Source organism: Melozone crissalis, unplaced genomic scaffold, assembly GCF_028551555.1.
Source record: "Melozone crissalis strain CALT ecotype California unplaced genomic scaffold, PUWL_Pcris_2 ptg000017l_1, whole genome shotgun sequence".
Taxonomy (NCBI): Eukaryota; Metazoa; Chordata; class Aves; order Passeriformes; family Passerellidae; genus Melozone; species Melozone crissalis.
This window is the reverse complement of record NW_026535795.1, coordinates 8,707,116-8,730,380: the sequence shown is the minus strand read 5'-3', so window position 1 is coordinate 8,730,380 and position 23,265 is coordinate 8,707,116. Positions and strand designations below refer to the sequence as shown.

Here is a 23,265-nt window from a genome sequence, read left to right as displayed (position 1 = left end):
TGAGGCAGGCTGATTCTCAATTCATGCCATGTCCTAAAAGGAAGCTCTTGGAAAAACAAGCCTTAACTTTCTCCTTAGGTGAGGTAGATGTAATAATATTTTGTCATTTTATTCTAGACACTAAAAAACCCAAACTCCTTTCTGTTTTGCTAAAAAGTCTAGTATGAGGATTGGGGTTTTAATTTTTTTAAAATCTAATCCACTACAAACTTTGCAACAACAAATTCCTTGGGTTTGTTCTTTCTTCTAGAACAACAGTGGAATTCTGGTGTTCTGAACGAGCTAGCTTATCCTGCTATTTCCCAAATAGTCTGCTTGGTAATGAGTGAAATGCATTGTTTATCCTGGGAGCTGCAAAGCAGAGTGTGCTTGAAGCAATATTTATTCTTGCAATACCAATAAGCTATTTAATTCTGATTGCACATAAAGCTGTGGCCACTTTTGATGTGGCTGTAAAGCCACTACTGAACAAAACACTGCTAGTAGATAATGAATAGGGGTGAGATGGGCTTGCTCATCTTATCAGTCAGATGTTTAGCATAGTTTTTATCTCCAAAGCTTTTAATTATTTTATAGAGGCTCATTCATGGTGCAGTTGCATGAAGTGTGTTTGACAGTGATGACAGGACAGCCAGGAGGGGCTGTGGGTCACCTCCACTGACCCCACAGACTGCAGAGTGACTTTTTCTGACTGCAGGGTGTGATGCTCCATCAGGTAATCTTGGCACATTTGCCAGCTCAGCCTCTCTCTGAGTGGAAGCATTTGCAATTCCTCCAGCAGTGTTAGTTCCATGCTGTGGTCTGCCTCTGAGGAGAGCTAAATTCGCTGGAATTCCCACTGAATTTGGTGGCAGGTGGGAGTTGTGTGTCCTTAGAAAAAGCAATTCACCTCTCAGAAAGAAGCTGTCCACAGGGTTATGTCTTTTCTGTCAAACTCCTCTTGGTTTTGTATTAAATTGCCTTTTAAGCTGACTCTTTGAAAATTGCACTGATTAACTCATATTGGGTTTAACTAAATTTGTTTAAACAATGCAAATGTATTTGCAGACACTCTTTTGATGTAATTTAAGCCTACTCCCAATAGAGCTAAGCTAGACTGCAAGCCACATTCACCATGGAAAAGGATTATATTATATACCCAGAAGGTTTTATGATTAATTTCATTAAGTTCCTATTTTAGGTTATCTTTATGTAACTTTGCTGTATAGACAAGCCCTTGGAACAGGAAATGCTGTTTACTTAAACCAACTGACTTGCTGAAATGATGTTCATTTTCACAAATGTTTTGTGCAATCACTGTGGATATTTCTGTCCACTTTAACCAGTGTCATGCAGATTATTTTTTTAATGGAAATAATGTAGGATATGGTTATTCTCTTATTTAAAACAATGAAAGAAAAACATTTGAAAACTTTATCAGTGTTTGTGTCTTTGAGAATCTGTTCCTGCTATGTGTAAAGATGCTGTTGTTACTCTCCACATCCCTGGATGACCCAGCCCCCCAGAGTTTGTGTGAGTACTGAGAGGTCTGATTGAGCTGGCTCTCAAAGTTCTGCACTGTTTGAAAGGGTTAACAGAGGATGGGTTCTCAGGAATGCAGAGCTTTAAAAAGAAACAAAACCAAACAAAAGCCATAGCTGATTAAAGCAAGTTTCCCAATGTGTGCCTGTTACACCAAGCAGTTCATTTTGTAAGCATGGTTTATTGTAGCAGAGGGAAAGCCTAATCCATTGAAATGTATGGGGAAACTCCCATGGGCTGGAATACTCCTTGTGAGTTTGGAAATGCTGGGGTCTTTCTCAGAGCCCAGACACCATGGCCAGCTCTTGGCTCAGAAGGTTCCCTTGTGCTCCAGACCTTATTTGTGCTTTTTGACTCTGCTCCAAACTAGGAATCTGCTTCCTTGTGCTTCATCTGGAAACTTAAAGTTGCAAATTTCTTGTTCACATATTTGCCATCACATTTATCTGACTTCCCTTTCTCTCCCAAATTTTATCATTAAAATAAAAATTGCAGCCTCTCCACAACAGATTTGCAGCCAGAGAAACAGTGCTGGGAGCAGCTGGATTTGGTATCCTGTGGTAAAGGCACAAATCAGCTGTCAACAGGTATTACTGGTTTGTTTCAAGTGTTGGGGTAGATTTTTTTTTTTTGCTTTTTCTCCATTAAAGTATTCCTGTTGTTCTCACAGAGCTGTCTTTCTGTCTACAGAATTACCCAGGGAATTTTTGTCTCCAACATCTTACTAACATATTTCAACATCTGCCTGCTAATCTTTCATTGCCTGTTCTTGGGCTGTTTTGTGGGCCCTGTTTCACAGTTGTTTCACAGGAGCAGCTTTTGGCCTGACTGTGTGGCCAAGGCAGCTCTTGGTGCCTTAAACATTTTCCTCTGCTGGGAACAGGTAGAGCACAGTGGGAAGAGAAACTGCCTTAGGATTCATTTCACTCTTCACTTACCTGGGACTCTTTCAGATGTTGGTGTCACCACAGGTGAGCTCAGGCAAACAGGAAAGTTGAGGTGTTTCATAAGAGCCATGTGAGCAGCTCAGACTTTAAACAAGCCTGAACCCAGGGTTTGAGTCTTCCTCCAAGTTTGTTAAAGCAAATGTCATCCATGAATGCTTCTCTGGTGCTAAATGATATTCCTGGTTTCCCAATTTATTTGTGTGTGCTGAAACTTGGGTTGTGGGTGGCTGCAAAAAAAACAATCCTGTTTTCTGTTTTGGTGTGTGGCAATTGGTGACACAGTGAGAAACACCCAGTTATGCCCTGGAGTGCACTTCAATGGAAGAAACTGCTGTGATACGTTAAATATTTTGGGAAATCAGTCTTTAGTTGTGAACACAAGTCAATGGTCACTTCATGAAATAGTAACTGATTTTTCCACTGCAGTTTAATGTTGCTCAAACCAGGACACTCAAAGTAGCTCCCTGCAGCTCTCTGCAATCGGCTTCTCCAGCTCTTTGATCACCTTGTGTTCTCTCCTTTTGCTCAGAAACCTGTTTGCTGGGATTATTTCTTTTCATAGCTTCATCTCTCCTCCTGGAGCACAGATTAGTAATAAATGCTCTCCACCTCTGCTGGATGTGTGCTCTCTCAGTATTTTGCCTTCCCTCCTTTGAGGCGTTTTGCAAAGCTTAAGATGAAAGTAATTAATAGACACAAAAAGGCTGTTGTGACTCTGAACTGATGTTTAACTGTTGTTAAACTGCTCTCTCACTGTGCTGGTGGAAAACCTGGAGAAAAGCACATGGTTTATTCATTTAAGAACTGCACCTGATGTGCTTGAGCTCAGGGGAGGAAAAAGGTGATGTGATGAGCAGAGTGATGCATTACAAGAGTTACCTTTGTCCTTCTCTTGGGGACTGAGTGCTCACTTCACTGGAGGGTACTTTCATCCAGGTGCTCAGCAGGAAATCATTAATTTGGATATGGGAAGAGTCCCTTAGTGCCTAAATAAAGTACAGAATGACAGCATAAAGTTTAAAAGCTGAAAAAGCAGACATGGAAATGGCTATCAAGATTGAGTGCAGTCCATGAAATCTAAGGCAATTATATAATTATATTATTTAGTCTGAAAGCTTATTTATTTTTAAACTACCCCCTGTCCATCACAAAACAAAAGATAATGCCATGTGCTTGTAACAAGCCAAATTACTCCTCTGTAAAGCATTGGGACTAAAAGAAAATTAACAGTAGGGGAAGAGCTTTATATCCTTTCAGGAGGGTTGGATATCATGGGAAAGCAGCACTTGGAAAAATGCCCTTTCCCTGTTGTGCTCTTCCTGACAATGTGTGCAGTGACAGGAGATCTGTGGCAGAGCTGAGGCAGAGCTGAGGATCTCCCTGGATGTGAAGGCTGAAGAAAGGAATATGTTCAGCAAGAAAAAATGCAAATAATTACTTTTTTCCTCACCTCTCTGAAGCCTTTTCCCATCCAGTCCAGGTTAGTTTTGTGCATTTCCTCAGTCCTGCTTGATACCAGAGCAGGAACTGGGCACATCCTCAGTGTAAATGTCAGCTTCTGAAATCCTTTCCCTGGATCCTGCCCTGCCTGCAGAGCCCTCCCTTCTCATGGGTTCTGTGCTGGGAGGTCACTCGTGGTGTGACATGTTGGTGACAGCCTGAATGCTGTCACTCGCCACCGAGGAGAACTCAGCTGAACAGGCTGAGCTCAGAACAGCTGACTGGGGGGGGAAAGCCATGAAAAGGGAGGGAAAACAAGGATGCTGCTCAGCCCACAGAGCCTGTTGGCCTTATCCAAATGTGTGAATTGTTCCCACACCTAGCAGGGTTGTGCTGTTGGGAATGGCACCCTGGGCATGCCCGCTGCAGGTTTTGCAGGTGATGGCAGCAGGCATGGACCTGGTGTGGGCCACAGCTCTGGTGCTTCAGCTTTGTCATAGCCTGAGCTGATTCCGTTTTTAGAAGAATGGGAGTGATAGAGGTTTGAGGTTTTTAAGAATATATGTATTTTTTATCTTAATTGTCATAGTTTGGAAGTTAGGAGAAAAAAATGGTTTCTGATTTATTTTGTTTACTGGGGATTTTTCTTTGTTGTTTTCAGAGATTTTGTTTGGGTTTTTTTTTTTGCTTGTGACCAAGGGAAGAAAAACCTATTGCTGTTGTGTGGTGCTTGGATCCCAGGGGACAGAATGGAAAGAAATTGCTTCTGGTAAGCAAAAATAGAAGAGTGTTCAGGAGGCTGGTGGTAGAGTGACATGACCTTGTGACGTAAAGAGCGTGTGCAAAACTGCACTTAACTATGCAGGATACTTGGTTCTGTGTCAAGAACTGCCTGCAGCATTACACAGCACCCTCAAACCTGGTTACACTGTTCTCATTGCAAAGTAGCTTTATTTGGATAGCTCTCCTGGAGCTAAAAAGGATTTAGGTCGCAGGAGAGATGAGGTGCTGGTAGGAAAGGGCTGAGAAGGGAGGCAATGCAAGTAGGGGGATGGATGGTGTTATTTTTAAAGGAATGTTTTAGAAATCATTGATCTGTGCTGTTTGTTAAGAGGTTTTTAGCAGGATTCAATCTCCTTCCTTTCTCAGCAGTTCTTCCTCAGACAGGGGGAATTGGAGGAGATGCAGAACCTGAGAGCCCAGGGACTCCTGACAGCAGGAATGTCTCTGGGGAATGGTCACACACGGCCTGCTGTCTGTGACAGGAGAGTGACACCAGGGAGCCCAGGGGACAGCAAAGGGGCAGGACAGCAGAGAGGGGTAAAGGAAAAAAGGGGCTGAAAGTAGATCATTGTGCAGAGGGAACAAAAAGGAAGAAAAAATCCTGTGAGCTCCTGAGAAGTGGGTGGAGGCTGACATTTTGCTTATTGAAGCTCTTCAGCCACAAATTGACATGGAAATGGAAATGATCTCCTCTCTGCAGGTAGAGCCTGGCCAGCAGCACACAGGTACTGCTGCAGCGATGGACAGAGCAATTCTTCATCCTCATTATTTATGGCAGAGCTGCCTTTCCTTCTTCCACTGAGAGCTGCTCAGTGCAGGCTGTTTTCTCTCTGTTTAATCCTCCAGAGGAAAGCCAGTTAAAAGGAGAATGAAAGAAAATGACAGTGAAATGTCCTTTGGGCACATTTGGGGATCAGCACCAGGGGAAAACCAGGAAATGTATTTATCATGAATGTGCTTTATCAGAGAATCCAAGTTCCTGTGTGTTTTTATTACTGCTTGTAGCTGTAGATTCAGTAGAAATGACTGGGTCTGAAACATCTGCAGTTTGGGCACTGAGGCCATGCTTTGGGAAATCTTTCAGGCATACAAAATCTGGTCCTGTTCACTGCATACAGAGATGCTTTCAATTTTAATTCACACCTGTAGGGGTTGAACTTTTCCCTGGGCATTGCTGCTGAACTGGGGACTTTATGCCACTATGGCAGAAGGAGCTTTTCTACAGACTTGTGTAGCAAGAGCAGCTTTGATGTGAATAGAAATTGCCCTTTTATCCTCAGCTATGCCCCAGGTAATTGCAAATTTGGGGTTACAATAGTTAGCTCTTAGGTTGTACATTATTTCCCGTTTCTTTGGGTTTTTAGTTTTTATATTTTTAGTTTTTTATATAAATATTATCCTAGCCATCTCAAAATATTATATTCATATTATCCCACATTATTTCAATCCCATATACCTTTCAGTAGCCTGAGGGATTTAGTTGCTGTCATTGCCTTCATTGTGGATCCAGTCTATGTGGTTTTGGCTTTGATCCTAATGATGGCAGTCAACACCACCAAACACAACTTGATGTTAAATATTTTCACAAGCTTTAATGTTTTGGTGGTATGTGGGGAAATCCTTCATTTACTTTCACAGCAGAAAGGAAGGAAGGGGCAGCTCTTACACCATCCCTGTTCTCTCTGTAGCCTGGATTCTGAAATTGCTGTTGGGGGGTAAGGATGGTTTTTTCCATCGAAAACAGAGGAACACTTGGCAAATAATTTCTGACAGGGCCACCAAATGGTCACTAGACATTCTTAGGCAGCTCTTGATTTATTTGGCAAGTTGTGAGAGGCTCTGTGGTGTGTTCCCTGTCCTCTGGCCAGCTTGGTGTTGAAATCCTTTATTCTGCATGGAGAGATCTCCTCCATCCTTTGCCAAGCAAAGGAGAGCAATGCCAGCCAGCAGTAAGGCTGACATGTACATTTTCAATTTTCATAATCGAGTCTTTTGAGCAAATCCTGGAGGAGTAAAAAGATTTCAGAAGCTGCAGCTCTGCAAATGTGACCACTGGGAGCCTGTTAAACAGGAGGCTTGGGAGGCAGGAGGGAAAGGCTCTGTGTCACGGAGCTGCATCTCAGGGGTGCTTGGTATTGATGAAAAGCCCCTGATTTTCATCCCTCTGATAATGAGAAGTTCCACACCTCAGCACAGATGCAGATTTTAAAGCACTGAGGTGCCTCAAAGCACATTTGTCTCTAAAACACAGGGATTTTGGAGGATAAAAATTTGCTTGGGTAAATAAGTACATCCAGAAGGAAGGAGGACCCTGGCTAGGGCTGGGTCAGGCACACAGGAGTGTCGGGAGCAGGATGCAGCAGGAGCCATTCCCTCCTGTCTAAAATATAAAATAGCACCTCTGAGGTGCCTCACCTTCCAGCCTTTCCCCTTGGGCACTGCTGTTGCCCCACACCTTGCTGAGAGCAAAGCAGAGAGTCCTGGAGTGAGAAACCAGATTTTTGCCATCATTTTCAAGTTTCTGTGTACAGAACATGCCCTGGGCAGCAAACAGGCCAGTGCCTGGCTCATGGCCAGGGCGTGCAGTGGGCTCCCCTTTGCAGTGGAACTGGAGCAGAAAGGTCTGATCAGACTGAGATCAGTCAGAGCAAGAGCAAATTTTTATGATGACAGCCTGTAATCACCCCAGGGCTGCCCATGGACACAGCTAAGGGGATTGATCGGGGCTCTGACATTCATTCAGGGATCTCACACATCAATCCAGCCTCTGCCTGCCACAGAAATTGTCTTTTATCACTCTCACCAATTGCTTTTCCCTGGAGCAAAGTCCTGGTACTTTTTCATTACCAGGACAGGAAAACAAGGCTTAGTGACAGGGAGTGGCGCCAATATTTTCTTTTAATATTTTATTTTTATTTGGTGCAGAAGAAAGGCTTATTATTGACTATTTCTAGCTGAGAACCTGTACAAAATCCAGCACTACACCATCAGTGGCTTCCCAGCAGCCCACAGTGCAACACTGGTGACAGCTCCTGTCCATGCCTTGTTCCAGCTGCTGGGTTTCCTCATAACAGCTGCATTTTAACAGTGTGCTCCAAACAAAACATACACCTATTTTCTCCAGTGTTTAGAGGTCTGATTTGCTCCATGACTTTACATGTCTGTGGTTTAAAATACAGAAATAAATGAAAATTAAGGAGCAAAGTAACCAGCAGCAGTCTTGCAAAGCAGCTTCCTTCTGCCTCATTCTTGGGCTGAAATCCTAGCAATGGAGGAAGCTTTTGTTCTCCTTCCCTCTAGGTTTCCTGGCCTTATAACCCATTAATATTCCTTTCTGGGCCTGGAATGTGCATTTCATCAGCTTTTGGAGATCGCCAGGGAATGTGCATGTAGGGCTACAAACAAAGGGAAAAGGGTGAAATCCTGGTAAGGGTTTTATGTTGGTGTACCTTTATAAATCTTTCGGGGGGTTTTATCACCAGCTAATTGACCAAAGAGAGGATGATCCCTAGGTCATCTTCTTACACCTTTCAGATTCAGTAAAGGGAGGAGCTCAGGGCGCCCTCCTGCCTCCCTCTTTAACAAGGAGGAAAATAACTATTTCTTCTGAAGTCACTGACTCCACAAAGCAAATACTGAATTATTCGGGAGAAGGGGTGTCTGCAAGGTTTCACTCAGCAGCCTCAGCTGCAGGAGCCAGGTGGATTTAGGTTCTCACACCCCAATTTTAAGTGCTTACCCAACCACAGGGTGGTAACAGGGGTAACACAGAGCCTCTGCAGCTACACAGCCTGTTGTATTCTAGAAACCTGTGAGACCAGCCTTATGGCAAGCACCATATAAATGTGTGTTTTGCACTCTCAATGTGCTCATCCCCTGTAATTCCTGCTAAATGTTCCCAATTCTGTGGCAGCCAGGTTGTACCAAAAGGTCCTGGGAAAGCTTGCTGCTTTCAAATGCATAAAGATAACATTTGAATCAGAGGCAAATGCAATTCCTGTTATTTCAGCCACCCTTGGCATTCATTCCCAAGCCCTGAGATACAGCACAGCTCCCAGGGATCCCTGGAGTGCCTGGAAAGCCAGCAGGCTGAGTGCTGACAGAAATTAGTGGTTTTAAGAGGAATACATATAATTTCCATGCAAGTTTTATACCAGTGCAGTACATGAGGCAAAGTACAAGCTACCTGCACATCCCAGTGCCCTGGGGCATGCCTTGCACTGGGACCAGAAGGATGTGGAACACATTTAGAGATGCGAAGCCATTACTCCTCCCATATGGTTTATTGAGGATCTCAGTTTCCAAAGCATGAGTAGCAGTGAGGCCTGTTATTCTTTCCAGCATGCAAAAGGCACAAGAAAGTCATCAATGTGATTCTGTGCAAAGTGTCCCTAAGAAAACACACAGCGAGGAAATGACAGAAAAGAGCCCCCGATGGAAGAAAGCCAAAGCGCCTTCAGGAAAGTGCTGAAAAGTTCTGAAAACGGTTGTACTTTTTCAGAGTCCAAATATGCTCAGTTGGTGAAAGATGCTTTGCAAATCCGTGAAAGAAAACTCAAGAGACAGAGCCAAAAGGCTTAAAACAATAATCTCCTTCATGTGCCAGAATTCAGGATGAAAGTCAAAACGATTTATCTCAAGGAAAAAGTGCGGCAGTTAAAGACAGACATTAAATTCTTTTAAAAAAAAGCCCACCAAAACCAGACGTAGAAAGTGGATACATTCTAAGAGCAGCTCAATAAAAAATATTCCTTTTAATGAAAATAATTTTTAAAATGGAATACTTGAAGAACAGAAATCCACCTTGACTGTGACCAGCTACTGCACCCTGCTCCGAGCACGACAACACAACGCCTTCTAGAAGAAGAAAGTCGCCACTACCTGCATGTGTGAAATGTGGCCAGTGAACAATTTGGAAACACAAACGCACAGGACCAAGTATCCAAGTCCCAGTAGTCAGCTTGGGTGTTGGGAAGCCTCCTGGGATTCTGTCTGTCCCCCTGGAGCTGGTGGTGCTGGAGGCAGTGCCACTTCCCGGTGGGCAGGGCTGAGCCCATGAACCCTTGAGCCTCTGGCTGGAGTTGAATACCTAAACCTAAAAAAGGCATTTACAAGTTGACGCTTTGTTGTTGTTGTTGTCTTATTTCCTTGCAGTATAGGTTTCTACTTCTAGACTATGGAATGTTACATTAAACAATATAATTATTCATTACCTTGCTTCAAATTTCATTACAGTTACTGAGGCTTCATCATAATTTCACACAGCACAGAGACACCAAACTAAACACCAAGCAGTCAGCACTAGATGTATTTTTTCTTTAAGTACCAATAAGCAAAATATCCCATTCCCCCCAGAGATCCCATCAGGAAGGAGGCTCCAAGGAAGGAGGGAGGTTTCCGCTTGACCAGCCTGAAGGCGTTGGGTACCACTGCAGAGAGCAGCGTGGTGTGGATGTCTCCCAAAACTTTCCTGAAGGCGAAGCGTTTCTGTATCCTGTCAAAGAAGGACTGTAGGTTGGGTCTGCTGCCATCCTCCCAGTATTTCTTAGAGAGTCCCAGAAACTTGAGGCGGTGCAGGGTGGCTCCTAACAAGACATCGGCCAAAGTGAAGACGCATCCGCAGAGCCAAAGTTCACACTTCTGCCCTGGAGAGAGAATACACAGAGCAGAGGTAAGAATCTCTTGGGGAGGCACCTAAAAGCTTGCTCAAAAGGTTCACATAGGCAGGAGCTTTTGTAGATTTGGGGTGTTTTTCCCCAGCTCTTTGATGGGCCAGGAGCTCAGAACCCATCTACTGTGATGGAGAGTCCGGGGATGCCAAAAGCTGGGAATAGGAGATGATGATTTATAGCCTGTGTGAATATACAAATTACTGGCTGCAAAGTGGCTCTGCTGCCTCTCCCCCAAGTCAAGAACAGCAGGAGATCCCTGGAAAAGAGCCCTTTGCCCCCCTTGAAGGAAGATGCTGTGCAGTGACCCCTTGTGCTGTGTCAGTGCTCGGGGACAGCAGCAGTGTCTGCCCTTGGCAGCACCAGGAGCTGTTTCAGGAGTGTCACGTCAACCTGGCCTATTTTAGGGATGTGACAAATCCTCAGGAATCAAAACCATTTGCTGGATGGCCTGGCTGCTCTCCCGTGTGTGCTGCTGGGGAGGTTCTGCCTTTGTTCTCTCTCCTGTACCAGGGACTCTGCTCCAGGACACCAAAACTGGCAGCACCTCTGTGCCAAGAGCCAGGATTTGGGGGAGACAGAGCTCAGGGTGAGTGCAGGACATGAAGAAAGACACTGAAGGGTTGAGAACCCCTGATAATGGGTGATCCCAGAAAAAACCCCACTAGAGAGACATCCAAAAATAAACCAAGCTGCTGTTAGTTTGGAAAAAGCAGTTTCAGGCCAGGATATTGTTAAGCACTCCCTCAGTGCCCTTTCAATACCGAGGAGCTGGGTTGGGATGGAGTTGAGGGAGATGACAGAAGGTGCAGGTAAAGAACATCAGAAGGGACACAAAAATCCACACTCAGTCAGCTTTGCTCCAGATTCCTGATTCTGGGGCTCTTCATTGTGCTGTGGCTATTGTGTCAGGAAAGAGAAGAGGGGCTCCATTAGAGCACCCCAGGGCAGGCACTGCAGCTGCTGCAGGACCAGGCTGGGGCAATTATGGGTTATTAGCAACCCTCATTTGTGGCTGCTTGGCAGCCTGCCAGATCCTGCTGGAGGCACTGCCCAAGTGGACAGATTGTCTGTGCCTAATTAATCAATAAATATTTTCAGTGACTAATGACTTGTGCGGGTGCTGCAGCCAGAGCTTCTGGGGTGTGCTGGGACCCTGTGGGTGCTGCTGCTCAGCGGTGAGGGGAGCAGGGCTGAGGCAGCTGCCTCACTCCAGGAGCTGCTGCAGGTGAAGGAGGAAGCACCTGTGGGGATGGTGGCTGTGGGAGAGAGCTGTGATCCCTCCGTGTCCCTCCGTCCCTCCTGGCTCTGGCTGGCGCCTCTGCTGAGTCTGGAGCCCCTTGCAGCCCTGCCCAGCACCCAGTGGGGTGGAAGCACAGGCCAAGACTGTTCCCTGTGCATGCCCAGCAGCCCCAGCGGGGCTCAGTCTGTCCCTGCTGAAGGGGGTGCCTGTGGCTGGGGTCTCCTGGTGCTGCTGCAGCACCTCCCACCCTGCTGCTGCTGCAGCCTGGGCTGCGTGGGCGCAGAGCTGCTGCACTGCAGCTCCTGGGAGCTTGCCAAAGTGGTGATCCTGCCCACTGCTGGCATCCTGACCAAGGGCACGGGGTGGGAGTTTGGGGCTCTGGAGCAGAGGGCAGGAGCAGCACACCAGGACTGAAGGCATTGGAGCACCTGGGTGCTGGGAATGCAGCAGCAGTGATCTCTCTGCTCCAGGCACCTGGGATGTGCTCCCAGGGCACCTCATTAGGCTGAATTCTGCTGTCCCAGCCCTTACAGCGGTTAATGAGGGTGTTTGAGGAAATTAGGGCAAGGCAGGATGCCACAGGGAGCACATCAGGGCTCCTGGTAAATCCCCAGCCCCCTGCCCTGCAGGGCCTGACCTTGGCACCTCCGAGGGCTCTCCAGGGTGGCCCTGAGTGACGCAGGGCTGCCCAGGGCAGGGCCAGCTGTGGGACCATCCCCTCATTGACTGTGCCTGGGCTCTGCTCTGCACCTGGTGCTGGCAGCCCTCGGGGCCAGGGCTCTGAGCGCTGCCAGCAGTGAGGCACAGAGGAGGAAGGCTGGCATCACCCAGAGGGGATGGCAGGACAAGCGCTGCCCAGCTGTGCCCAGGCACCCCTGGCTGCCAGGGCAGCTCTGGGCAGGCTCCCAGCACTGCTGTTGGCTGTCAGGGATGGCTGGTGACCCTGTCTCCCACCTGCTGGCACGTGACGCAGGCTCTGTAAAGGCTCTGCCCTCCAGGGCCCCTCAGACTCCTGGGTTTCCCTGCCTGTGCTCCTCTGGGATGTGCCCAGCATGGTGATGTGAGGGCTTGGCTGTGGCACACGTCCCCATCTCTGCACTTTCAGCTCCTCGTGGTGCTGGGGCCAGCCTGCTGCTTCCTAAGCCAGACAGAGTCACTGTCAGTCCCTTGCTGGGTAGAGGCCCCTGCCATCACCCTGAGGTGACTTTGGGGCTCCCAAAGAGCACCCATGAGGACTGGGCTCCTGCTATTCCCTGTGGCAAAGGGTGCAGAGTGGTTTGCCAGAGGTTAGTAAGAGCATGGCTGCAACAACATCAGTGTACCCAAAACCAGGAGAGCCCAGAGGCAGCCCCAGACCCAGCAGAGGCTGCTCCATGGGAGTTGTTCATCAGATGCAAATCTTGGCTGTTTCTGGTGTTGCACCTCAGCCTCGTGTGGGAACACAGCCCAGTGCCTACCTTGGTACTCCAATTTCCTTTTCTCCAGCTCAGCCTCAATCTGGTCGAGCACCATCCCAAGTTCTCCGAGGATCTTCTTCAAGTAGTTCACATTGTCGTGCTCCAGGATCTTGGCCTGGGTGGAGAGCAGGGTTAGAATGTGGAATAACTGGATGCAGGGACACAAAGCACCAGGTGCCCGTGGCAGGTCTGTGTTCCCCCAGCACCAGGGATGTGTGTGGCTTTCACCCACTCACCATGAGCTTCTTCTGCTTGGAGAGGTAAGGCTCAGAGAGCTGTGGCTCCTCTTCATGGTCCAGCTTCATCAGGTCCGTGGTGGCATTAGCTAAATGTCCTGGGGGACACAGACAGAGAGGCTGTGATGAGCAGTGTGTGATAGCAAATCACCTCATCCTGCAGCCAAAATATGGCTGTAGCACCAAGGGAAAACATCCCAGAGAGCTAAAACGGGCCAAATCCATGGCTTGCTGCTGCTGTGCTCCCACATCTGAGGGCGTGTGTCTCCCTGCACACAGGGATCTCACAGGGCAGGGCTGGAGCCAAGGTATGGCCAATCCCCCTCCCCGTGGTCAGTCCCAGCCTGGGAGTTTCAGCTCCTCATTTCCCCTGCTGGATTCACACTAGAGCTGCTGGAAGCTCTGTCTGTTGCTTGCTGGTTAAGCACAGCCCGGGGCTTGCCCATAACCTGGCTCCTGCAGCTCCATCCCCAGCAGGCTGAGCCTGTGGGATGTCTGAGCTGGCTGCCCACACTCGGGTGTGCATTCAGAGCAGTGGGGCAGGGAGGGAGTGCTCCCCCCTGGGTGAAGCTGTCCCTCAGTTCCCTGGTGTGGGGCCCATCATGGGCATGGAGAGAGGCTCGCTCACCCTCTGCCTCTCTGGGCACAGGGAGGATGGGAAGGGCTTTGTGCAAGGGAGCTAGAGGAGGGAAAGGGGCAGAGTGAAAGGAAGAAAGGAATCCTAGAGGCAGAGTAACCTAAGGGATAGCATAAATTATCCAAAGTTTGGCTAATATCATCCAGCCAGGGACCATCTGTCTTTCCCTCCTTGTTCCTCCACCAAGGGAGGCCTTGGCTCTGCCAGGGTGCTGATGCAGGAGGTGCCAGGGCCAGTGGGGTGGGAGCCAGCAGCAGGCTGTGCACTGCTATAAAATGCTGAAATTCCCATTTCTGCCATCAGCTTGTGCTTGCTAAGGCTGCCAAGCAGCTCTCCTGGGGCTGCAACTCAGATGGAGACCTGGATATAATCCTGATTTCATTCCCCTTGGGACAGCCTGGAACCTGGGTTCACCCTCTCCTTGGGACACAATGACATGGATTTCCCTCAGCACCCACTGCAGCAGGGCAGCTGGGCCATTGCCTGGGAGCAGGAGATGAGCTGGGGAGGAAGGACACCATCAGCCCATGGACCTGCTCATACCCCTTGTGTGGCTTGGGGAAATGCCACCAGTGACAGGGTTGGGACAAGGAGATGTGTTCAGAGACCTCGGCAGAGTGCTGGGGAGGTGATGTGAGGCAGATGGGGGCTGAAGCCACCACAGCCACACCCTTTGGGGAAGGGAGGGGCTCTGGCCTAAGTCAGCCCAAGGTCTGGGGGTGGAGGTGACACTTGGTGACATGGGGAAAGCTGTCTGTGACGGGTGTCAGCAGAGGCAGGGCAGACCACAAGCTGCACCTCAGGAACTGCCTATTTCTCTCTGTGCTCAAGTGCATCCCACCCCAGCAGGGCCATCTGGGACCCAGACAACCAAAGGGATGGGGCTGGGAACAGCGTTTGCAATGGGCTCAGCTTGGGGCTGGACCCTAAAGGAAGGGAGAGACCTGGGACGTGCCAACACCCTCCTGACAAGGTCACTTTTCTGGCCAGGAATTCTCTCCAGGAGCAATCCCTGCCATTGAGTTATAATAAGCATCGTCAATGTTTCATGAGCACTTGAAGGTCAGGTACACAGACTTGTGCCGATTCATGCACCGCCTGCAACTCAATCTGGCTGCTCCCTCCTCTGCCCTTAGAGTTATTGCAGGGAGAGGGGCAAATTTCTGTGACCCAGAAAGAGCTGAGGAGAAGCATGGGGGCCCAGACACCCCCTGAGTTAGGAAGTCTCTCTAGGATGCCTGCAGTTCCCAGACCAGGGAATTGCACTTGTGTGGGTGCTGCAGACAGAGCTTCTTGGGTGTGGTGGGGACGCTGTGGGTGTTCTGTGTGCTTTGCCATTTCCCAGCTGTCCTTTGGCAGGAAGGGGAGACGAGCAGGAGCACGGTGGGCTGTGGAGCCTAGAGGAGCTGGGCAGCCCCCCGGGAAGGCGACTGACTTACTGCGGATCTCAGTGGTGGCGTACTTTGGGATCATGGAGTCGGTGGTGAGCTCGGGGTGCAGGATGCAGCCGTGCGTGTAGGCGTCCATGGGCAGCGAGTCCAGCAGCTCCCGGTACTGCAGCACCCGCGAGTGCAGCGCGCTGCCCGGCTCGGGGATCAGCTGCGGCACGTTCTCTGCACGGCCAGGGAAAGGGTGTTATTGGTCAGACACAGCGGAAATTCTCCAGAGCAAAAATCAGTTTTGATTTAGGCGAAATGTACATCTATCGCTGTACAAATCACCAACAGGATGGGAATGCTATGAATGTGCCTTGAGCTGTTTTATTTTCCAGCATCAGTCTCATTACATGGTTATGACAATGGGAAGATGTAGGGGGATACAGTATGGGTAAATGAAGGTGGTATAGAATGTAATCTTATCCCTAAAGAGTTGCAACTGAACCAATTACTAAAGATGAGGAGCAGGCCTGATGTTAACAGGCCACACCTGTAGCCAATAAGAAGAGTGTTATTAAAGAGTGGATTGGTGGGAGCTGGAGTCAGTTGGCTACTACAAGGAAGAGTCAGTGCCTTGAGGAGCTGCCTACAAGAAACATCAAGGTGGTACAAAACTCTAGAAATATGGAACTTTTGTAATGTAATGACAATACAACTTTTGCAATATAACGACAACAGTAAGATGCCACCAGCTCACATCCCAGGCAGCAGACCAAGAACTTAGTTACAACTCACTTTATAAGTATTTTGACCAATCACACAAAGCAAAAGAATATTGACAGTAGTCCCATCCAACCACTATAAGCACATATACCTTGGGTTAAAACAATGCCTGCTTATTTTGAATACAATAATATTCGGGTAATATTTCATCCAGGCAGGAGCCTTAAAACACAATGCACAGAGCTCCATTATTAAGCTCAAAACTTCCTAATATCTCACTAGATAAACTTTTCTGTAGCTTAGGGAGTTATTCTAGACAAGCTTTAATATACAGAGCATTGTTCTATTTGTCCTTGTTTTTCTATATTTTACATAATTTTTCTGCTGATCTATCTCATGGCTACTGCTTAGCTCTAATCACAGTCCTGCTCTCTCTGAGGCCTGCCTTTTGCAGCTTTCCCAAAACTTTCTGATTTATGGATTCCCACACATCTTTGAGTTAAGTCTGTAGCTTGGAAACACAGCTGTTTAGTGTGACTGCCTGTTCTTGTAAAAAGCCTATGCTCTGAGAAACTGCTTCAGCCAAAGGACAGAGATAAGGGGGGCAGACAGAGAGACTGTTAGAGAGGGGGCAGCCTGACCCAGGAATTCTTTCTGATAAAGAAGAATTAGCAGCAAATGTCACGCGAAAACAGTAGAATGAATTTGTGTGAACCTATTGTGAAATGGCATGCATATGTATTTGAGAGAGAGAGATAAAAGAGGATCTAGAGTTCCCAGAGGTACACATATATTTTGAAGGGAGCAGTCCCCACTTCACAACTTTCACACAAGTTGTGGAATTTGCTTCCACAAATCAGCAGCACCTGCGAGGGCTCAGGTGCTCCTTAGTGGCTCCTCAGCTGCTCGGGACAGCAGGGAGCAATCCTGCTGGGATAGCAGGGCTGCCTGGGGCAGAGCTTTCACTCAGATCTGCCAGCTCTGCCCTCGCCCTCCCTGCTGCCCATCCCGGCCAGGAGTGCAGCCAGCCCGTGCCCCGAGATGGGCAAACCCACAGGATCACAGGGGAATGTAGGGATGTCATTACCCAGCCCCACAGCCCTGGTGTTCCCTCGGGTCAGTGCAGCCAGCCCTGATCTCCACACTCTAATTTCACGTCTCTTAGAATGGGAGAAAAATCTTCCTGGTCTGTAGAAAAGAGTTAAAAGATGGGGATTTGAGTTTAGGATCTCCTGAGTCTCCAGTGACAGTGAGGTACCTCATAATCTTGGGCTTCCTTAAAAACCCCCAAATGGGCAATCAGAGCAGATGACCAAAGAAGCCCAGCGCATCTTCCCTCCATGCTCAGCCAGCGTCTCAGCTGCAGGAACATCCCTTGCCCTGGCTGGCTCTGCTCCTCCCTGCCTTGTTGGGTTTATTCACTTTCCATGGATAGTAATTTGCATTGTGCCTTTTATTACTCTGTCAGCTCAAAATACAAGGCAGGTGACACCAGAAGAAGCAAAACACTGCTCTTGTCTCCCCCAAGATTTTTAACTCTCACAGTTTTTAAGGGATCATAAATGTTTATAGTGTCTACAGGCAGTGAGTAAATCCATCACCAGGACTCTGACTGTTGTTCACATCCTGCCTGCAGCACTGGGCTCTCCACATCCCAGTGTCCCCACCTGAGCTGGGTCACGTTGGGAGGATTTTAGCAGATGTGAGCAGGGCAGCCCCTTGTTTCAGGGCCTAAAGTGACAGCTGTGCTCTGCCCAGCCCTGCTGCAGGTGGCAGGAGCTGGCCTTGCCATTACTGTGCCTGCTGGTGCCCATGGCTGGACAAGAACCAGGCAAATTTTGGTACCCCCTGTACTGGAAATCTCATGGCTCTGACCCAGACTGTCCCTGCTGGAAGGCTCCACAGAGTTGTCCCACTGATAGGCATCAGTGTCACTGTCCCCAGAGCAAGGGGAGGTTTCGGTGGCTCCTCCCTGCCAAGGGCTGCTCGCTGCCTGCCCTGCCTTGGCTCCAGCTCTCCAAGTGGGAATTTTCCACCCAAGAAAAGTGACCAGATGAGTGAAACAACAACTGACCTATAGCTTGTGTACTCCTTCCACAGGGCTCCTGGCCAGCAGCCAAAGGGCTGGGGCTGAGGCTGGGAACAGCACATGCAGAGGGACTGCTCCATCCCGCAGGAAGATGGAGCAACCACAATGAAATAGCAGCGTGCTGGCCACCAGCCCACGTCCTTCAGCATGTTCCAGAGAGGTTTTTCATTGGGATGGCCTGACTTGCCTTTACATGCCACAGCAACCTGCACATAGAGGCTGCTGTTGCACTCTGTGGCTGTGCAAGGGGGTGCAGGCCTTGGAGGACACTCCTGCCTGGAAGAAATATTGCCCTGATCAGTGTCTGGCTTTCTGGGCACTGCTGGGCACTGTCCTAGTGAGAAACATCCTCAAATGTGGCTTATTGGCACTATTCACTGCTATTTTTGGGAAAATGAAAACATTTATCCACACACTACCCTTTACTGATAGCTGGACCCCAGTGTGTGTAAGCAGCTGATAAAGGCCATGCCCTTAGCCCAGGGAAAACACAGCTCAGTAAAAATACCCTGTAAAGGCCTTTTCAAACTGTACACACTTTTGCAAGGTGGCTGATTCCCTGATTCCCCCTCAGATCAGCACTGCCACATCCTGGCAATGCTTTTGGCAGCTGCACTGCTGGGTGATGGGATGGAGCAGAGCATGGAGCAGGGAGTGATGCTCTGGGCCTGGAGCTTCCCCTCTCCATTTCCCAGCAGAAAGGTCAGAAACTGCACCTGGCTGGAAAACCTCAACGACAGGAGTTTCCCAGTGCTCGGACAGCTCTGTGTGCCCCTCCTGCTGGGGACAGCCTGTTGTCACATATGTCAGACCACCTGCCCTTCGCAGAGACCAGCTGAAGTGGTGCGGGGACTGACACCCCCTGATGTCCCCTGTGCTGGGGCTGCTGCCAGGCAGGAAAGCAGCTGCCATTCCCTAGGACGTGCTGCTGGTGTGGGATCCCTCCCAGTGGGATCCCTGCTGCCCCTCTGGGAGGGAGCTCTGTGCCTCCACGGAGCAGCAGCGCAGTGGAGGCCAGGAGAGGACAGCAGCTGAGCTGGCAAGGAGCCCTGGCTCTGGGAGCTATTTTGAGATGTTTTTGATGTCTCTGTTGCAAGGGGATGGATGCTGGGCTGAACATCGTGATGGCAAAGCCCGATATCCCTGCTCAGCTTTGAAGCCTGCCCTGTGGGTGTCCCAGCCCAGCAGCCCCCAGGACTGGGGGGATGAGGGTGAAGGGGTGTGAGATGCCAGGGAGAGGCTGCTGAGCAAAGCTGAGCTCTGTCTCAGCATCCTGGTGTGCCAGGCCTGCAGCCCTGCTCCAGGGAATGTGAGCTTCCCTCTCCTGGCTGTCCCTTCCTCTGGGTTTGTGTCACATCATCCTCCCATGGTCCTCAGCAACGCTGGCTGGTTTTGACTTTAGAGAGGCTGTTTTCTCTGAGACACAGCAGCAGCAGGGACAGCAGGGTCTCCTGGCCCAGGAATCCTGGAGGAAGAGGGGAGAGGAGCAGCAGCACACAGCTTACACCCACCTTCTCTCAGCAGAGGCCCCTTTATACAATTACCCAGGGACAAAGCACAGATGTGCCTAAAGTCAGAAGTGTTCCCATGGGCTGTGCTCGAGTGGGGACTCTGGTGAAATGCCACCATGCACCGTGGGGACTGAGAGAAATTGTCTGGTTAGGAAGCCTGACTTCCAGGACAGAAAAAGGGGAACTTAGCTGCCACACCCCTCAGAGCCCTCCAGCAAGGGATTTCTGCTGGAAATTCTTCAATTTCATGGGAAAACATAGAAGTCTGGGGAGGGCTGGTGGCTTGCTGATTTTCTGGGGTGAAGATGAAACTTTAAAGGAAAAAAGTAGATCAGTTTAAAATGTGGACTAGACACAAATTTCCTCTGAGGCAGAGCCCAGCTTTGCCCTACCTCCCGTGAAGTTCTTCTCCATGTAGTCGATGATCTGGTTGTAGTCGCTGATGATGTTGTCCCTGTGGATGATGACGGGCACCTCCTCGCCCAGGTTGAGCCGCATGAACCAGGGCTCCTTGTGCTCCATCAGGGGCATGCTGACGTCCCTCTCCTCGCAGGGCAGCCCCTTCTCTGCGATCACCAGCCGCACCTGGGGCAGGCAGCCAGGGAGAAAGGGCTCAGCCAACACTCTGAGCTGCTCTCCAGCCCCCCCTACCCCATTACGCCCCCAAAACTTTCTCTTAAATTTAAACACAGTTTAAGTTAACTTAAACTTAATCCTGACATGCCAGGATCACGGGCTTGCCCTGCAAGAAGCCAAGCAGCTGTAGCCATGGGACAGCTGCAAAGAGTTAATTTTCCTGGCAAAGAGGGGACACCCAAACCCATCCTGTCTTCTCAGAATCATGGACCATCCTCCCTGGTCCCGGTGGCCTGTGTGACAGGCAGAGTAAAGCCAATCCCTCATGGGTGGAGGGAGGCAGGAGCTCTCCAGCTGGGGCAGTGATGCTGCTGTGGACCCCAGCATGGGCCAGCACATACTGAGGAAGAAAAGGAGGAGGAAGAGGAGGAAGAGGAGGAAGAGGAGGAAGAGGAGGAAGCAGGGCTGCAGCAATGTTATGCTTACATGTGCACCCAGTGAGTGCTGCTGGCTGGCTGAAGGAGACCTGGATGCTGACTCAGGTATGTTCCACGCTCAGGAGTGGACTCTGCCTTTGCCAGGTGAAGGCTCTGTTCTGTGAGAAGTTCCAGGCAGCCCCTGTGACCCTGCACAACATTCCTCCTCCTCCTCTTCCTCCATGCTGACATTATCTCGAGGGCATCATCCAGCACCTTCACACCTCTTGTGTCAAACCTGCTGCCTCCCCCTTCCCTTTCCCCTTCCCCTGCCCTCCTCCAGCCCTGGGCCTGCCCAGCACAGCAGGGATGGCACCCACACATCTCAGGGTGGGAAAGGTGAGTCCAGCCTTGCAGAGGGGCAGGAGGAGGCAGGAGTGGGGCTGAATGTGGGACACCATCACTATCCCCATCCCCACCTCAGGGCTGATCCTGCTGCTCTGCTCTGTGCATTAAACAGTGCTGAATATGCACTCAGGGATGGCATTTTGGGCTTCTGGGTTATAAAACCTGACTATTATGAACTAAGTATGTCAAACTCAAAAAAAAAAAAAAAAGCCCACGGGGGATGTGAGAAAGCCATGATTTACAGAACCACCAAATGAGGCAAAAGTACTTGTTTTCATCCAACTAGCAGCAGCTAAAAATACAATTTAACATATATAAGCCTTTCTGTGAGTACTTCAGAGTTCCTGGGGAATTAGTCATTAATTATTCACAAGACTGGCAAGTTAATTTTTTTCTTTTAAAGTCAAACAAGAGAAACCCTGGTTCCTCCTGATTCCTTCCTTCCTTCCAAGAGAAAGGATTCCTCAACTGCAACTCGCTCCTGGCCTTTTCCTCCCAGCTGATAAATAAACCTCAGCCAGCACAACCTGGGGTATCCAGCACCACCCGGGGTATCCAGAACCACCCGGGGTATCCAGTACCATCAGTGATATCCAGCCCCAGGCTCCCTGTGCTGCTTTCAGGAGCTGAAGGCCTGGCAGGAGGCAGCCAGGGGTCCCTGCCAACACCCCAAAGGGGATCCCAGGCTGGGGTGACAAAACATTCCCGGGAATTGCGCGGGGAGCCGGGCACGAGCATCCCCGGCAGTGCGGATCCCGCCGACCATGTGCAGCCCCCCTGCTGCATCGGGCATCCTCCCTCCTTTGTGTCTGCTGGCAGGAACGGGCACCTCTGCCCGGCCCTCTCGCCGGGCTGTGCAGCTCGGGGAGGCCCTGGCACCGGGAACTTGGTGTTCCGACACCCACCCCTGCGAGCAGCCCATTCTCCATATGGTGTTCATGGCTCGGGAATGATGCGGGGTTCGAGGCCGGGGGTGAAGGCTGGGTTTGCTACACAGCTGCCGTGCTGCGAAATGAGCGTTTACTATTGTGTGGAAAACGGGATTTCTTGCTGGGGCAATCCGGGAATAGAATTTCCAGGGCGCTGCTGCAGTGTGAGGCGTGAATCATCGCTGCGTGCCGGGGTCCGGGATGCTCTCCCGGGTACCAGCCTGGCTCGGGCTGCCTCTCCTCCCGCAGCAGCATCAGCATCAGCAGCATCAGGGTGGTCCCGGCCCGGCTCTGCCTTTGTCTGCGCTCCCGGCCACGCCAGTGTGGGGCTGGCAGCGAGCACAAAAGCCGAGGCGGCTCCCGGTGCAAGCCGTGATACCAAAGCAAAGGCGAGATTTGGCCGAGCCCCCCCCCCATCCTCATCCTCATCCTCATCCCCATCCCCTCCCCAGGCAGATGCTGTAAAAGGTACAAAGATCTGCCTGGCCGCACGTTGCTGCCCCGGCCAGCCACGGGGCTGAGCCCCTCGCTCTCCCCCAGTGCATCCATCCATCCGTCCGTCCATCCGTCCATCCATCCTCCTAGCAAAGCGATGCCCTGGCACCTGGAGGTGATTCTCGCCCCAGCGCCCGGCCGAGCGATCGCTCTCTTTACCTTTTGTGAGCTGAAAGACTGGGTCCAGTGGTACAAAACCAATGTGTCCTGGGATTTGAGAGCGGGGTCCGTCGGGTCGTGATTTTCCTCGCCTTCCGTGGATTTCCCCGCGCTGTTCTCCAGCGCCGAGATGGGCCACCAGCTGCAGTTGGTGGGAGTAACATTATTGGGAGTCGCCATGACAGCAGCGAGCGAGCGGGAGAGGGACGGGAGAGCGGCGCCAGCCCCGCATCACATCACATGGGCTCCAGGCAGCCCATCCCCGGGGCAGCCCCGGCCCCCGGGCACTGCGGGCGCGGGTCACTGCTCGGGCCGCTCCCGGTGCCGCTCCCGGTGCCGCTCCCGGTGCCGCTCCCGGTGCCGCCGCTGGGCTCGCCGCCCGTGCCCGCGCGTGGCGGGGCTCCCACGGAAACGTGCAGGCATCGCTTCCCGAGAGGAGTCAGCAGAGGAGGCTCCCGCCTGCCAGCTCGGCAATCCGGGGCAGCTCCAGCCCCTGCGGCTGCCTAAGAACATTTTCAGCAGAGATTAAGATTTTTTTTTAAGTGCTTTAGATATGGCGGATGTGTAAAGAATGGCCACAGTGATGGACACTGGTTTAGAATGCCTAGAAGGTGTCGTTGCAGCTTTCAGGGAAAGAAGCAGCAATGGCT

The 23,265-nt window shown here is 50.3% G+C and overlaps 1 protein-coding gene across 1 annotated transcript; it reads right to left on the bottom strand.

Annotated features, from left to right (window-relative positions):
* Window positions 1–8,955: 8,955 nt before the first annotated feature.
* Window positions 8,956–22,955, bottom strand: GDAP1L1 (ganglioside induced differentiation associated protein 1 like 1). Its single transcript, XM_054274610.1, has 6 exons — window positions 22,616–22,955; window positions 20,025–20,217; window positions 15,373–15,546; window positions 13,297–13,394; window positions 13,061–13,175; window positions 8,956–10,336 (listed from the first exon to the last, which is right to left on the bottom strand). The coding sequence occupies exons 1-6, from the start codon at window positions 22,793–22,795 to the stop codon at window positions 9,993–9,995; spliced, it is 1,104 nt and encodes a 367-aa protein (XP_054130585.1). The 5' UTR covers window positions 22,796–22,955; the 3' UTR covers window positions 8,956–9,992.
* Between the last annotated feature and the right edge of the window lie 310 nt (window positions 22,956–23,265).

What these genes read in the sequence shown, in the direction of transcription:
- GDAP1L1 (XM_054274610.1), bottom strand. Translation starts at nt 22,795, where the DNA reads ATGGCGACTCCCAATAATGTTACTCCCACCAACTGCAGCTGGTGGCCC. An exon ending in AGTCTTTCAGCTCACAAAAG is followed by an intron (nt 20,218 to 22,615) that starts GTAAAGAGAGCG and finishes TGCCTGCCCCAG; the next exon opens with GTGCGGCTGGTGATCGCAGA. An exon ending in AAGGAAATTGGAGTACCAAG is followed by an intron (nt 10,337 to 13,060) that starts GTAGGCACTGGG and finishes TTCTCTCTCCAG; the next exon opens with GGCAGAAGTGTGAACTTTGG.